This window comes from Engraulis encrasicolus, chromosome 8 (genome assembly GCF_034702125.1).
Source record: "Engraulis encrasicolus isolate BLACKSEA-1 chromosome 8, IST_EnEncr_1.0, whole genome shotgun sequence".
Lineage (NCBI taxonomy): Eukaryota > Metazoa > Chordata > Actinopteri > Clupeiformes > Engraulidae > Engraulis > Engraulis encrasicolus.
This window is the reverse complement of record NC_085864.1, coordinates 28,315,716-28,329,529: the sequence shown is the minus strand read 5'-3', so window position 1 is coordinate 28,329,529 and position 13,814 is coordinate 28,315,716. Positions and strand designations below refer to the sequence as shown.

The window sequence follows — 13,814 nt, the reverse complement described above, 5'->3', positions numbered from 1 at the left end:
TTACGGTAGACAATGAAAGTGCTTAAAAAATGACATTAAGAGAAATGTTTCAGGAAGCTGCAACAGGGTGAAAACCCATCCATGACAGATTGACTATTTAAAAAAAGATATATCAATCAAGACAAATCTAAGTACTTCTACTTCTTTCCCATCTCTCTCTCTCTCTCTCTCTCTCTCTCTCTCTCTCTCTCTCTCTCTCTCTCTCTCTCTCTCTCTCTCTCTCTCTCAGGGAACAGACAGCACAATGTTGAACAAATTGAACCATCAACACAAACTCAACACCAACTACATTCCACCGAAGAACACCTACGAGACTCAATTTGGCATCCAGCACTTTGCTGGGGTGGTCTTCTATGAGACGAAAGGTTTGTGCAAAACTGATGACATTTAATGTATACCCCCCATCTTGCCTTTAAAACCGGTTACCATCCCTGCCCTCAGATTGTGTAAAATTTGTGCTATATTATGATGTGTTAAACACTAAAATGATAATAATTCTGTATCATCACATTTGTTTCTCATCACATATGTTACCTCGTCAGGCTTCCTTTTGTATGAAAATATTTGTTTTAATGCATTTGGTATGGACCATTGTCTGTGGCGCAGCACACTAAGCCCCCCACATATGGGCTGAATTCCAGGCCCATGGCGACCCAGGTTCGAATCTGGCCTGGGTCCTTTGCCAGCCCTGTCCCATCTCTCTCCCACTCTCTTCCTGTTATACCCCGACTGTCCCTTTAAACAATTAAGACACAAAAGCCCTTGAAAAAAATAGACAGAGCGAGAGTATGTCTTTGTTTGCCTTCCAATCAATACTAAAGTGACTTAAGCTTTGACTGGTTTGTTAAGGCTCTTAATTGACTTGGGAAACAATTGTGGGGCATACTACTGTATGGGATTAGATTAGATTAGATAAAATTTACGTGAAACACATGAAACAGAAAATTGTCTTTGGCGTGGCTCTGGTCATTCTCACAGATATTAGACCATACTTCACAAAACAGGACAAAACAAGAGGGGACAATGTATGCTGAGGCTGGATAGCTGGTCATGTCTAGTGTTAACCATCAGCTCCGTGTTCCTCTGCAGGCTTCCTTGAGAAGAACAGGGACAGTCTCCACGGTGACATCATCCAGCTGGTCCACTCCTCCAAAAACAAGTTCATCAAGCAGATCTTCCAGGCTGACGTTGCCATGGTAATAATGCTCATCAATTTCCCCTGATAGGAGGATCTTTCTCATCATAACGCACAAGGAGAGGCACGGATCTTGCTCAGCTATCTGGGCTCTCTTCACCTCGAGGGTTTTGCTTTTGCAAACTCAGAGCAGGCCGATGAGATTATTCTGCGTCTTCGGTGCATGACTTTGCGCATGCAATCTATTTCCAATTTCTGAAACCAATTTCTTGTTTTTGATTGCACTGAAACCAAATGCCTACTTGTTCCTATTTAAATATCCTTTTAATATTTGGTAGCATTTTATTTGAAGGGGTTTCATAAGGGTGTCACGTAATCTGCATACGAATGACATAACACATGTCAAGAATATAAATGACACGTTATTGTGACACGTGTTTATGACGTTTGTCAGAATGGATCTTTCCGTTTTTGATATGTGAAGTTGACATTGTTTGGGTGTCATGACATTGCAAAAAACGAACAACGCTTGACGATGATGACAGCAATCATGATCATCAATAATGTGTCTTTCATGTTCCTGACATGGGTCTTGTCATTTTTATGCTGGTTACATAACATGCTTATGTTGACGCCTTCAAATAAACTGCTACCATATTCTCCTACTGAATAAATTCGGTGATATAATGCAACTAATGTGGCAGTGTGTCTCTTTCCCTTCTGTTTTCCCTCTTGTCAAATATGGCCTTGCGTAGTTTCTTTGTGGCTACGTGCCCGGTGCCACTATTGGTTCGCCGGGTACCCCTCCTCTTTTTAAGGTAACAAAAAATAAAATGAACGTGGAAATAGTCATCATTATCACCACCACTACCACCATCACCCCCAACCATTATTAGCTACCTTCCCCATCCGTGCTTGTGTGCCATTGTATTTGTGTTTTCTCCCCCAAACAAGCCTGTCTGTGCCATCTCTTTGTGACCTGGAAAGACAACATCCTTACCCAACCATTCATTATTTTCTCATCTGTGATTGTGTGTCCTTATTTTAATGTTCACATGCTAGCCAGTAATACATACCTACGTAATTGCACTCTGTATAAATCACTTATAAGACATGTGTTGTCTTGTCACGATTGCATTATATCATTATACAAGAAGTTTGTGAATACATGGCCAGGAAATGATTTTTGCTTGACACATAACTTGTGAGTCGCTTGCACCTACATCATGTATTAGTGGCTAAGATGTGAAACCCTAAAAGAAAGTTAGCAGCTATTTGTGTTTTGCCCATCCGTAAAGCCTGTATCTCTGTGCCATCTCCCTGTGACCTGGGGTCTATACTACAGAGCTGGTTCAGGAGTAAATCAAGAGGTAAATCATCCTGTCATCCAATCATAATGCAGGGATGTCAAACTCAGGCCCGGGGTCCAAATTTGGCCCGCAGAGACATTTTATTCGGCCCGCGAGATCATTTCAAATGTGTATTACCGTTAGCCCACACCATTAGTGTATAGTGAAACAAGACAAACCATGAAATTTGGTGTGTCACAGGATGTGCGGACACATTTGAACTACCATATATTACGGGAAGGAGTGTGTGTGAAATTTAACTATGAATATGAATTGCATGTATGCACAATTTTAGTACATTTTTGAAAATAGATGTTGTTCTTGGCCCGCGACTTCGTTTCAGATTTTGATTTTGGCCCTCGGTCAATTTGAGTTTGACACCCCTGATCTAATGGAAGAGCCTGGAGTACTCCTGAACCAGCTTTGTACTATTAGACCTCAGAGCACTCAAGGTCCTTGAATAAGGTCATCTCTCTCTCATCCTCTCAGTCTGTCTGTCTCACCTCCTCTCTCATGTCCTTGCTCTATTGAGGTGTGTTTTCTCCAGTGAAAGAAACAGCTGATGGCATCATGTCATTCAGCAAATACTATACACAGTGTCAACTAAAACTTTCGAGATGCTATGAAGATTAAATTATTCTGCTAGTACGTAATATCGTTTTAGTTTGAGTTCACTGGTTATTCAGAATTCATTCAATTTGCAAACAAATTTGGCCATCATTCACACATCAACATTTTGGAAACGATAGCGAGCTCATGTGTAAGAGATTTCAGGCTTTCGAGGTGTTCCTCAATTAATCGGCAATCATCTCATCCTAACATGCCTCATTCAAGTTCTACTCACTATCCTCTGTACAGTTATCATGTACAGACGTTTTGTAGCCTAATGCAGTATAAATATGTTATGGTCATCCATGTCCGGTGACAATTTTATGTCTGACTTAACACAACTTGGATTTTAGTTTAGTGTTCATGTGTACAGTGCATGTGCTATTGTTCGCGCGTGCGGTATAAGTCTATTTTGCGAAGTGGATATGCTATTGTTCTTGCACGTGGCATAAGCCTATTTTGCAAAAGTACGCAAAAATATGATAGGCCACAGAACAATCATACCCTGTAGCATGATGCCCCTTTGTTCAATGGATTTCCGTCTTCCTAAAAAAAGAGTTAAGGATGAACCTTGATCAGTTTAAGAATAAAACACTGGACAGCTGATGCTTCCTGTTGGAGAACACAGAGCCTCAGACAGCTGACACAAAAAAGGACACGAGAGAGGAACAGAGAGAAGACAGGAGAGGAGAAGAGAGGAGAGGAAAGGAGAGAAGACAGGGCAGGAGAGAAGAGGAAAGGAGTGTGGTGTTTTTAGTGGGAAGAGGAAGAATAAAGAAAGCTGACTAGAGGGAGTGTGTGCGTGCGTGCGTGCGTGCGTGCGTGTGTGTGTGCGTGCGTGTGTTGTTGTGTAGTGCTAGTCAGGAAAAGCTAAACAGATCCCCTTCACCTCTGTTTCCTTCCATACTGGGACAGGGGTTGTATAACTAAGTGTGCACATTATGAGTCACTTTTGTACATCTGGATTTGATACTGTGTGAGTGTGTACATGTGTGCCCGGCAGTGTGTGTGTGTGTGTGTGTGTGTATGTGAGGGGTGGTGGGGGTGGCAAGCGGGGTTGTTGAGTGGGTGTTGATGTGTGGCTGAGAGAGAGAGAGAGAGAGAGAGAGAGAGAGAGAGAGAGAGAGTGTGTGTGTGTGTGTGTGTGTGAGAGTGTGTGGGAGTGTGTGTGTGTGTGTGTGTGTGTGTGTGTGTGTGTGTGTGTGTGTGTGTGTGTGTGTGTGTGTGTGTGTGTGTGTGTGTGTGTGTGTGTGTGTGTGTGTGTGTATGCGTGCATGCGGGAGTCTGTGTTTGTGTGTGTTTGTGTGTGTATGCGTGCGTACGTGAGTCTGTGTGTGTGTGCGTGTATGTATACTGTATGTACTGTATGTATATATATATGCGTGTATGTGTCTGTGTGCATGTGTAAATGCGTATGTGCGTATGTCCATGGCTTTAACTCCTGTTTCCCGCACCTCTAGGGGGCGGAGACCAGGAAGCGCTCCCCAACTCTCAGCAGCCAGTTCAAGCGCTCGCTGGAGCTGCTGATGAGGACGCTGAGCGTCTGCCAGCCCTTCTTCGTACGCTGCATCAAGCCCAACGAGTTCAAGAAGCCCATGGTGAGTTTTGGAGTTCGTTTGACTGCTGCCTACCATTGCATATCTTTGGAGTGAGGCACAGCTTTTTGCTCGATTCATAGGAAAAGTTTGAAAACGAGTTCAAGAAGCCCATGGTGAGTTTTGGAGTTGGCAAAGGTTGGAGCAGGCTTCACCCAAACTGATGTTTTCTTTTTTTTAACATAGGGTGCTGGACAAAATATTGTAAAGCTGAAAAGTAAGAAAAGGTTGCACCATGCATGTGTACTGAAGAAGTCGGAGTGCTGCTCGAAACGCGTCTGTGTAATAATGAAAAGAAAGTTAATGCATGGTGCGACCTTTTCTTACTTTTGAGGTTTGGAGTTGGCCCATGGTGAGTTTGGAGTTGGTGTGTAGTGGGTTAAAGAGCCCGCCAGCTTGCCATAGTTCCTGCACACTGCTGCCTGTGCTTGCATATCATCGGAGTGAGACACAGCTTTTTGCTCGATTCAAAGGAAAAGTTTGTGGTTATGTGAGGACGTCATGCATGCCTGTTTTGGTGAGCGTAGTGAGAGACTGAGTTCGCCGGGCTGCCGTAGTAGGTGTCCCACTTTGCTGTGCTTGCATATCATCCGAGTGAGATTCTCCAGATTTGCTCATTTCAGAGGGAGGTTAGTTGTTTTGTGAGGACATTGTGCTCAACAGTTACTTAAACATTTTTGGGTATATGTCCTATTGTTTTCTTAGTCAGGTAGACTTGAATATACTGTAACATTCACACTGTAGAACTTTTGTTAAGTCACTGAGATGATGAGCTACAAGATGATGAGCTACATTTTTTTTATTATTATTATGGCTCAAGTTCAATGGCAGTTTCTTGTGTTCTTAAAGTTTCTTGAAATTAGTATTTACAACTTGTTCTATTAAGTCACTGATTGAGCTCATGGCTAAAAATAGATATTTATATGCCTAATATTTTATTCTTATGACTGAAGTTCAGTTTCCTGTATTCAGCAGTGTGACCCAGTTTTTCAATTCTTATTCTGTTGTTGTTAGTCAGGTAAACTTAAAGTTAGTATTTACAACTAAATATATGAAGTCACTGTTCTGTTAAGAAGGTGGTGAGACTATTCATTTATTCTTATACTGTTTATATTTTACTATTACGTATGTATATAGATCTATATAACATAGGTATAAATACCTAATATTGTCCTGTTATGGCTGAAGTTTAACCCAATACAGTTGACCCAAGTCTTGTTGTGTTGTTGTTAGTCAGGTAAACTTCAAGTTTGTAGAGACTATTCTTCACGTATATGCAGCATTATTTATACTGTGTATGTTTTTCTATTGTGTGTATAAAATAGACCTTTAAATGCCTAATATTGTACTGTTATGGCTGAGGTTCAATGGCGGCTTCCTCTGTTCAGCTGTTTGACAGGGAGCTGTGTGTACGGCAGCTGCGGTATTCCGGGATGATGGAGACCATCCGGATCCGTCGGGCTGGTTACCCCATCCGCTACACCTTTGTGGAGTTTGTGGACCGGTACCGGGTCTTAATGCCCGGAGTCAAACCAGCTTACAAACAGGTGAGAAGATGCTGCTCACTCATCACTTGTCGATGGCTTTAAGCCAGTAGGCTGTTGTTGTAAGTTACAGTAGTTGTAGAAATGATGCAATCTATTTATGTAGTTCAGAATTTGTTATAGCCTCCTTTTGCTATTTAGCCTTATACTGGTAAAATAATAGGGGTATCAATGAATTCCAGTAAATGAGTACTGTTACAAAATACATATAGACAAGTAGTAAACTCAGTATGGAGTATGCAGTATGGAGACCTACGTTTCGAAACTACCCAAATATTGACATTTACTAACACATAACTGTGATAACTAAGATATTTTGACCCAGTTGGTTGCTTAACTGTCTGTGCTTAACCACTGGACTAGCGGTAACTGACTTGCCTTTCCTGAGGAGTGACTGACCTGGATGAGGCTTGTAGTAAATTATGTCTGTTAGTTTTGCCACTATCAGGGCCGGCGCTAGGCGTACCTTGTCTGCCTACAGGCACCAAATTTGTAGGGGGCACCCGAAAGCCCGACAATTAGAATGTCAAGCAAAATAAAACATTAAACTTGACATTGAGCAAGATTTTTCATGAACATTCAGTAAAGGTATGTAGGTTCAAGATCAGGTGTGCTCATATCAGATGTACAACGCTGTGCTTACATATTCCATTTTGTAAATGCACAGGAAGGAAAGGAGGTGCTCGCCTAGGGCACCAGATTGACTAGAACCGGCCCTGGCCACTATGGAAGACAAATGGTTAAAAGTCCCATTCCCAGCTATTATGTTGGGCTAGTTCTGACATTTTTATTGCCCCGTGGCTTTCCTTTCCTCTTCCCAAACACAGGAGGACCTGCGGGGGACGTGTCAGAGGATTGCTGAGGCTGTGCTGGGAAGAGACGACGACTGGCAGATGGGCAAAACAAAGATCTTCCTCAAGGTAACCACAGAATTAGGAAGAAATTGGTAGAAATAGCTAACAAACTAATACAGTATACATGTCAAATTGCTGATGGAGTCGCTGTGGCTCTCATTCTATGGATGAAGTTTGTATGTGTTGATATTCACCGTCATTGGTACCCATGTGTTATTTTCTTACCCTTTGACTTTTTTGCGCACAAAAACTCCATGTATCAAAACAAGATATTAGATCAAAAAACATCATGTCAGATGTTATTCTACACAGCAAAAAATGTGTCAGGAGACCTTGTCATATGATTTGGTACAGTATTGTGGGCAAATATAGGCGGTTAGAAAGAAGCTATGTTTTGGTTTGTGGGATGCCGGAAAGAGTATCTCAGACTCAGAGCCAGGTGTCAGGGGTCATACCGTTGCCAAGGCTACTCTTGACAGAGCATTGAGCTTTTATCAGAGCAGGCAGGCAGTGAAACAGGAAAGCCCAGAACGACAGGGATGAGGAGAGGCCTGTGCCAGCACTTCCATGCAGGAAGTGACTGCACAGCCACGGGAGAGGGACTGATGAAATAAAACATTGTCAGTTGTTGTTTTTTTTTTTTGCTATTGCTTAAATCACTTTCCTGATATATATATGTGGTAGGTGTTGGTGAAAATGTAAAAAAAATACACTACACACTAAAAAAATGCAGTCTTAATTCAACTCTTGGATAGTCCTCAAAATACAAAATACAATATAGAAGATCAACACTTGATGCACTTGTTTCACTGGCTACCTATTCTGCAACTTGCATTAGTAATAGAATAGTAATACATTGTGACTTGGGAATGTGATGTGTTGTTGGTGGTGGTGTTTACTTTCATTTCGTATTCATGATCTGGAGGTTGTTTGATCTGACGAGATTGCAGGAAGCGGGAAGGAAATTTTCGGAAAAATTAGGATAAGTTGTTGAGCAAACATATCTGACATCTATCTTTGGCGATGTAGGACCGTTTAACAGACATGTCTGACAGAATATCCTACGGTAGGATAAAATTACAATGTAGAACCGTTTGTCAGGACACCGGCCAAATCCTACCGGCAACATCGCTCCACAGAAAACAGGTACCAGACGTAGTGCGGAGCCAAGTCTCTTGGCGGAAGTACGTAGGATGGTGCGCGAGGCTAGTGTTTACTCATGGTGGACAGTGCTTAAAGGTGCACTGTGTAATATTTTAGTAGTTTATTCCAGAGTTAAGTTTTGTGTCAAATGTTACCCTTTTCACGAATACCTATCACCACCATCAAAAGCATTCATCATGACAGGGAAAATTGCACTTCTCATACATGAATAGGGGGATCTTCTCCATTTCCACTATTTTTAATTTCCAGAAATAGACATTTTAGCTGCTAAGCTTACTGCACTATGGTCACACTACTAGTGAATGTTAGTTTGTTTGGCAGTAGGCAGCGAAGTTTCAAAGACCAACATAGTTGCAATACCTACTCTTGGCCACCATTCCACGCAGTGCACCTTTAATGCTGTGATATTTTCACACCAGGACCACCATGACATGTTGCTGGAGATCGAGCGAGACAAGGCCATCACCGACAAGGTCATCCTCATCCAGAAGGTCGTCAGGGGCTTCAAGGACCGGTAAGAGCCGGCTCTGTATACTACATGTGACTGCACGAGTGTGCTTCTGAGGCCTTTGTTTGTTTTTGTTGACCTTTTGAAGTGCATCTGTCATGAGGACTGGAGGACCTCCTCTCCTCAGGAAGTCTGTGATTTAGACGTATCCTCCTCACTCCTCTTCTCTTCTCTCAGGTCGAATTTCCTGAGAATGAGGAAGTCAGCTGTGCAGATCCAGAAGACGTGGAGGGGTTACCAGTGTCGCAAGAACTATGGAGCGGTACGTCCTCCATTGGGTGTTGTGTCACCACTGTCCTTTAGCTGTTAATGTCTTTGCTGTCCCAATATTGAGCCTAGCTAATTGAGAGAGTGTTTAAATCCTTAATTTATTACAAAAATGGGGGAATACTTTTATTCCACATCCAGGACAACCACCTCCGCTTATAACGTAATGCCGACGGGGGGGAGGGGGTGGGGGGCAGGAAGATGAGGGGCCTAGAAATGGGTTCTCATAGTATTGTATGTATTTGGAGGGGGGCCCTATCAGATGAATTTGTCCTGGGCCTGGTCAAAGCTGTCAGTGGCCCTGACACAATGTACAGTAACAGTTCTATTCACTTTTTACATTAGTACGAGATGCAGGGTGTATTTGGTATTATATTGATTTCTACTTCTGGAACTGAGACACACATAGTTTTGGAAGTACCAAGTTTGTCGTTGGGACAGTACCCTTTGCAGAGCAATTATACAGTGTAGCTACTTTTTAATATGGCCCTTCTAAGGTACAATGTCGTGATCTGTGGGGAACAAAATTATCCCTATAAAACTCCCTATTTGGGATGAAAGGGTGCCAAAAAATGTGTGTACAGTATAATATTAGAAGCCTACTATAAAGCAGTATTGTAAAGTGATTTAATATTTGCACTTGTGTAATATCGTTCATAATATAAAATATATAATCTCCTTTGCCTTGTTAAAGAAAGAAAAAACCTCAAACTATTGCTGCTCACGTTTCGACCTCAGGCGGTCAAGTGTACCACAGGTGTACCTGATGAAGACTGTTTGAGGTCTAAACGTTGTGTTCAATAAATCGGTGAGCAGCAACAGTGTGCTGATTTTTCCCTCTTCTTTTACGCGTCTTTGTTTGATCCGGCACCTGTTTTACTGGATGTGCGCGCATCCCTCACACCACTTTCCCCCTTTGCCTTGTTCCCACAGATGCGTGCAGGCTTTGCCCGCCTGCAGGCCCTGTACCGCTCGCGGAAGCTCTACCAGACGTACCATGTGGCGCGCCACCGCATCACCCTCCTCCAGGGCCAGTGCCGTGGCTACCTGGTGCGCCGCGCCTTCAGGCACCGGCTCTGGGCCGTCATCACCATCCAGACCTACACCAGGGGCATGATCGCCCGCCGCCTCTACAAACGCCTCAAAGGAGAGGTGAGCAGAGCACACTCTCTTTCTCTCTCTCTGTCTCTCTCTGTCTCTGCGTCTCTCTGTCTCTGCGTCTCTCTCTCTCACTAACCCTCAGCCCCCCTCTCATACAATTTCTCTCTCTCTCTCTCTCTCTCTCTCTCTCTCTCTCTCTCTCTCTCTCTCTCTCTCTCTCTCTCTCTCTCACTAACCCTCACCCCCCTCTCATACACTCTCTCTCTCTCTCCCTCTCTCTCTCTCTCACACACACAGCCACACACACAATACCCCCCTGTCAGTTCCTTTTATCGTCAGAGACTGAAATGGAGCGGTTATTACAGCTTTACCCTTTGTATTTAAATGTCACGCTAGCTTTTCCCATATTGTAAAGGTCATAGAATACCTCATTGATGCTCTGTCATCGGTCATGCATACAAATGCCATTCAATTGCAGATCTGCTCGATATCAGGTGTGACCACTAGTATGTAGTACTAGTAGTGCGGGTTTATGTTTTTGCTTGTATGTTAATTTCCAGGCCATTAGTTTTTAATGCTTTGAACCCTGTGGCTGATACAACGATGTGGCTAATGTATGTATTTGTATAGGCTAACAAAGTTTCTAACCGCAAAACATCTTAGCGCGTATTGACAGCAACTGTATTAGACTCCCACTTTACAGTAATATGACAGGGCACAAACTACAATCAACCTTCTCTACAGTTCTCTCTTGCTGACCCCAAACACATAATACACACAGGACCACTCACAGACAGACAAGCCTGATCTCACATTTCTCACTTCCATGAAATTAACACATACTGTGCCCAGTTGGGACACGAAATCTGAGGTCGTTTTTCAGATTTTGCCAAAATTTCCGTTCAGGGGTCACGGAAGTGTTTTCCGTTATGCAGTTATGGATGTGCTTTCGCTATGTTCCTTCAACACTACTGTATGTTAAATCTATCATTAGAAAATGTACAAAAAGATGGTGAAATAGCCTACCTTCGATACCAAATTGCCACTATAGTAGTATAGCACACAAGGACCTACCACAAAAGTCATTGATTGCTACAGTGTGTTTATATTTCTCCTTCATGCTAAAGTCAAGACAAGGCAAGGCGATTTGATGTGTATAGCACGTCATACACATAGGCAATACAATGTGCTTCACAGAAATAACAGCATAAAAGCACAGCTGGTAGCATACAGTAGGCCTACAGGCAACTCAACGTACTCCACAAAAATAAAAGCATGTAAACTCAGCTAATGAAACAAGAATCGAGGTAATAAAAAATAAATAAGTATTTAAATAAGTCAGTAAAGTCATTAAATCTCAATGAGTTCAAATCACAGAATATGTTAAAATCACAAATCGTAATAGTAAATGAATTTAAACGTTACTTGTTGTGCTCGTTGTGGCTGATGACAAAGACCCCAACTTCCCTGAGCTACAGACAGATTCCCTGTTTCTGTTTACCTCTGCTGCGGCAAGCGCAAAGTGAAAGGAGTTACTTCTGGAGCTAATGTTCTGTACAGTAAATATCCCATGTTACAACGTGGACACCTGCGGCTTATACGGAAACTCAGCCTATATAAAGTATGTACAATTTTGTTTTTCTTGTTAAACATCGTAGGTGCAGCTTATATGTAGGATGACTTAATAGTCCAGGTATTACTGTGAATGTTTTGTAACACGTTGCAAAACATTCTGTTTGATTTATTTATGTATTATCATTTATTTGTTGTTGGTTTGTTTTTTGGCCACAGTACAAATGGCATTTGTTAGCATGTTTTCTTAGCACTTTATGTTTTTGTTTGTATTGTAAATGATTCATTTCTTTATTAATTTTTGACCCATATTGTTGATTGTTGTTTGTTTGATGACCACTATAGTACAAGTTGCGTCTGGTAGCATTATGTTTTCTAAGTAGTACATGTTTTTTGTTGGAAACAGACTTACCGGTATTGAACTATTTCCTTATTTGTTTGTTGTTCGCTACAGTACTGGGGTGCATTTCTGGAAAGCGTAGTTGCTCACTATGGTAGCTACTTTGTTGGTTGCAATGCAATTTCCCATTGGCAACTACCAACGTTGCTAACTGCTAACAACTATGCTTTCCAGAAATGCACCCCTGAAGCATTATCTGGTAGCTTATGCTTTCCTAGTTTCTTTTTTGTTTTTTGTTTTTAGTTTAGTTTTTTTATCCATTCCCTTGTGTGTGTTTGTTTGTTTGTTTGTTTGTTTGTGTCCTGCCTAACAGTACAAGCGTCGCCTGGAGGCGGAGAAGATGCGTCTGATGGAGGAGGAGAAGCTTCGCTACCAGATGAGCGCCAAGCGGGCCAAGGCCGAGGCCGAGAAGAAGCACCAGGAGCGGCTGTCGCAGCTGGCCCGCGAGGACGTGGAGCGGGAGAAGAAGGAGCGCGAGGAGGCGCGGCGCAAGAAGGAGATGGTGGAGCAGATGGAGAGGCAGCGCCAGGAGCCGGTCAACGACTCCGACATGGTGGACAAGATGTTCGGCTTCCTGGGCAACACCAACTCCACCCCCGGCCAGGAGGGCCAGCCGCCCCAAGGGTTCGAGGTGGGTTGGTGAAAAAGTACTGTATTCCAAGAATAGGGGTAGCCCCTTAATGCAAGCTGTACCTTCAGTGGCACGCTGTCATTGAAAGGTTAACCACCGTAGTACTACTCTACTATGACATAACACAGGGCCCTCGCGGCTAACTGGTGTCATAGGACTCAATGTTAACTGTTAGCTTGGAGGTAAACTTTGCACTGCCATACCCAGAGAACGGTTAAAAGTACAGAAGAACGGTAAAACCCTATTATTTAACTCAAGGGGAGGTGTAAAATAAGCTTATTTCCAAAAATGGGACAGTATCACTTTAACTATATCATAACAACATTTCTATGACATTACAGAGAGCCATAGTGTTGCGCTAAGGGGTTAACCTGGTTTACCTGAAAATGTCAACTGATTTGTACTGTTAATCGAATATTACAGTCTGGAGTTCAGGGTTCCTCTGTAGCACATTAGCTGGAAGCTGGTTGTTCTTGTAAAGCAGTTACTTTGAATGAATGGAGATAATACTGTAGATTTCCGTAATTCTTTCAAAGTTATACAACAGAACTCCTCCACATTGCCTCTGTTTTGTGTGCGTGTGTGTGTGTGTGTGTGTGTGTGTGTGTGTGTGTGTGCGCGTGCGTGTGTGTGTGTGTATGTATGTGTGTGTGTGTGTGTGTGTGTGTGTGTGCGTGCGTGTGTGTGTGTGCGTGTACCTTGCGTGTGTGTGTTCACCAGGATCTGGAGAGCAGTCAGAAGGATATAGAGGAGGAGGATCTCGACGAGGCCCTTCCTCTGCCTGAGGATGACCTGGATGACCTGACGGAGTACAAGTTTGCCAAGTTCGCCGCCACATACTTCCAGGGCACCACCACTCACACCTACGTCCGCCGGCCTCTCAAACAACCGCTGCTGTTCCATGAGGACGAAGGCGACCAGCTGGTAAGTGTCTCTCCTCAACACTGATTAAGACGGTCTGACTTTCTTTTTTTTCTATGATTTTTTTTTGGCTTTTAGGGCCGTTATTTCAGATAGGACAGTGAATCGTGACAGGAAGTGAGTGTGGAGAGAGAGAGAGGTTGGGTAGGGTTGGGAAATGACCC

At 42.9% G+C, this 13,814-nt stretch overlaps 1 protein-coding gene across 3 annotated transcripts in view; it reads left to right on the top strand.

The window, feature by feature from the left end:
• The first annotated feature begins 1,076 nt into the window (after window positions 1-1,076).
• myo7aa (myosin VIIAa) overlaps window positions 1,077-13,814 on the top strand; it is a 53,594-nt gene continuing 40,856 nt past the window's right edge. Inside the window, exons 1-9 of one of the 3 annotated variants that reach the window (XM_063205360.1) lie at window positions 1,077-1,196; window positions 4,554-4,691; window positions 6,077-6,235; window positions 7,060-7,152; window positions 8,670-8,764; window positions 8,936-9,020; window positions 9,959-10,177; window positions 12,412-12,729; window positions 13,450-13,653. In XM_063205360.1, the coding sequence (XP_063061430.1) occupies window positions 1,194-1,196; window positions 4,554-4,691; window positions 6,077-6,235; window positions 7,060-7,152; window positions 8,670-8,764; window positions 8,936-9,020; window positions 9,959-10,177; window positions 12,412-12,729; window positions 13,450-13,653 (1,314 nt within the window). In that variant the 5' untranslated portion in view covers window positions 1,077-1,193. The other 2 variants (XM_063205361.1, XM_063205362.1) reach the window with 2 other exon arrangements.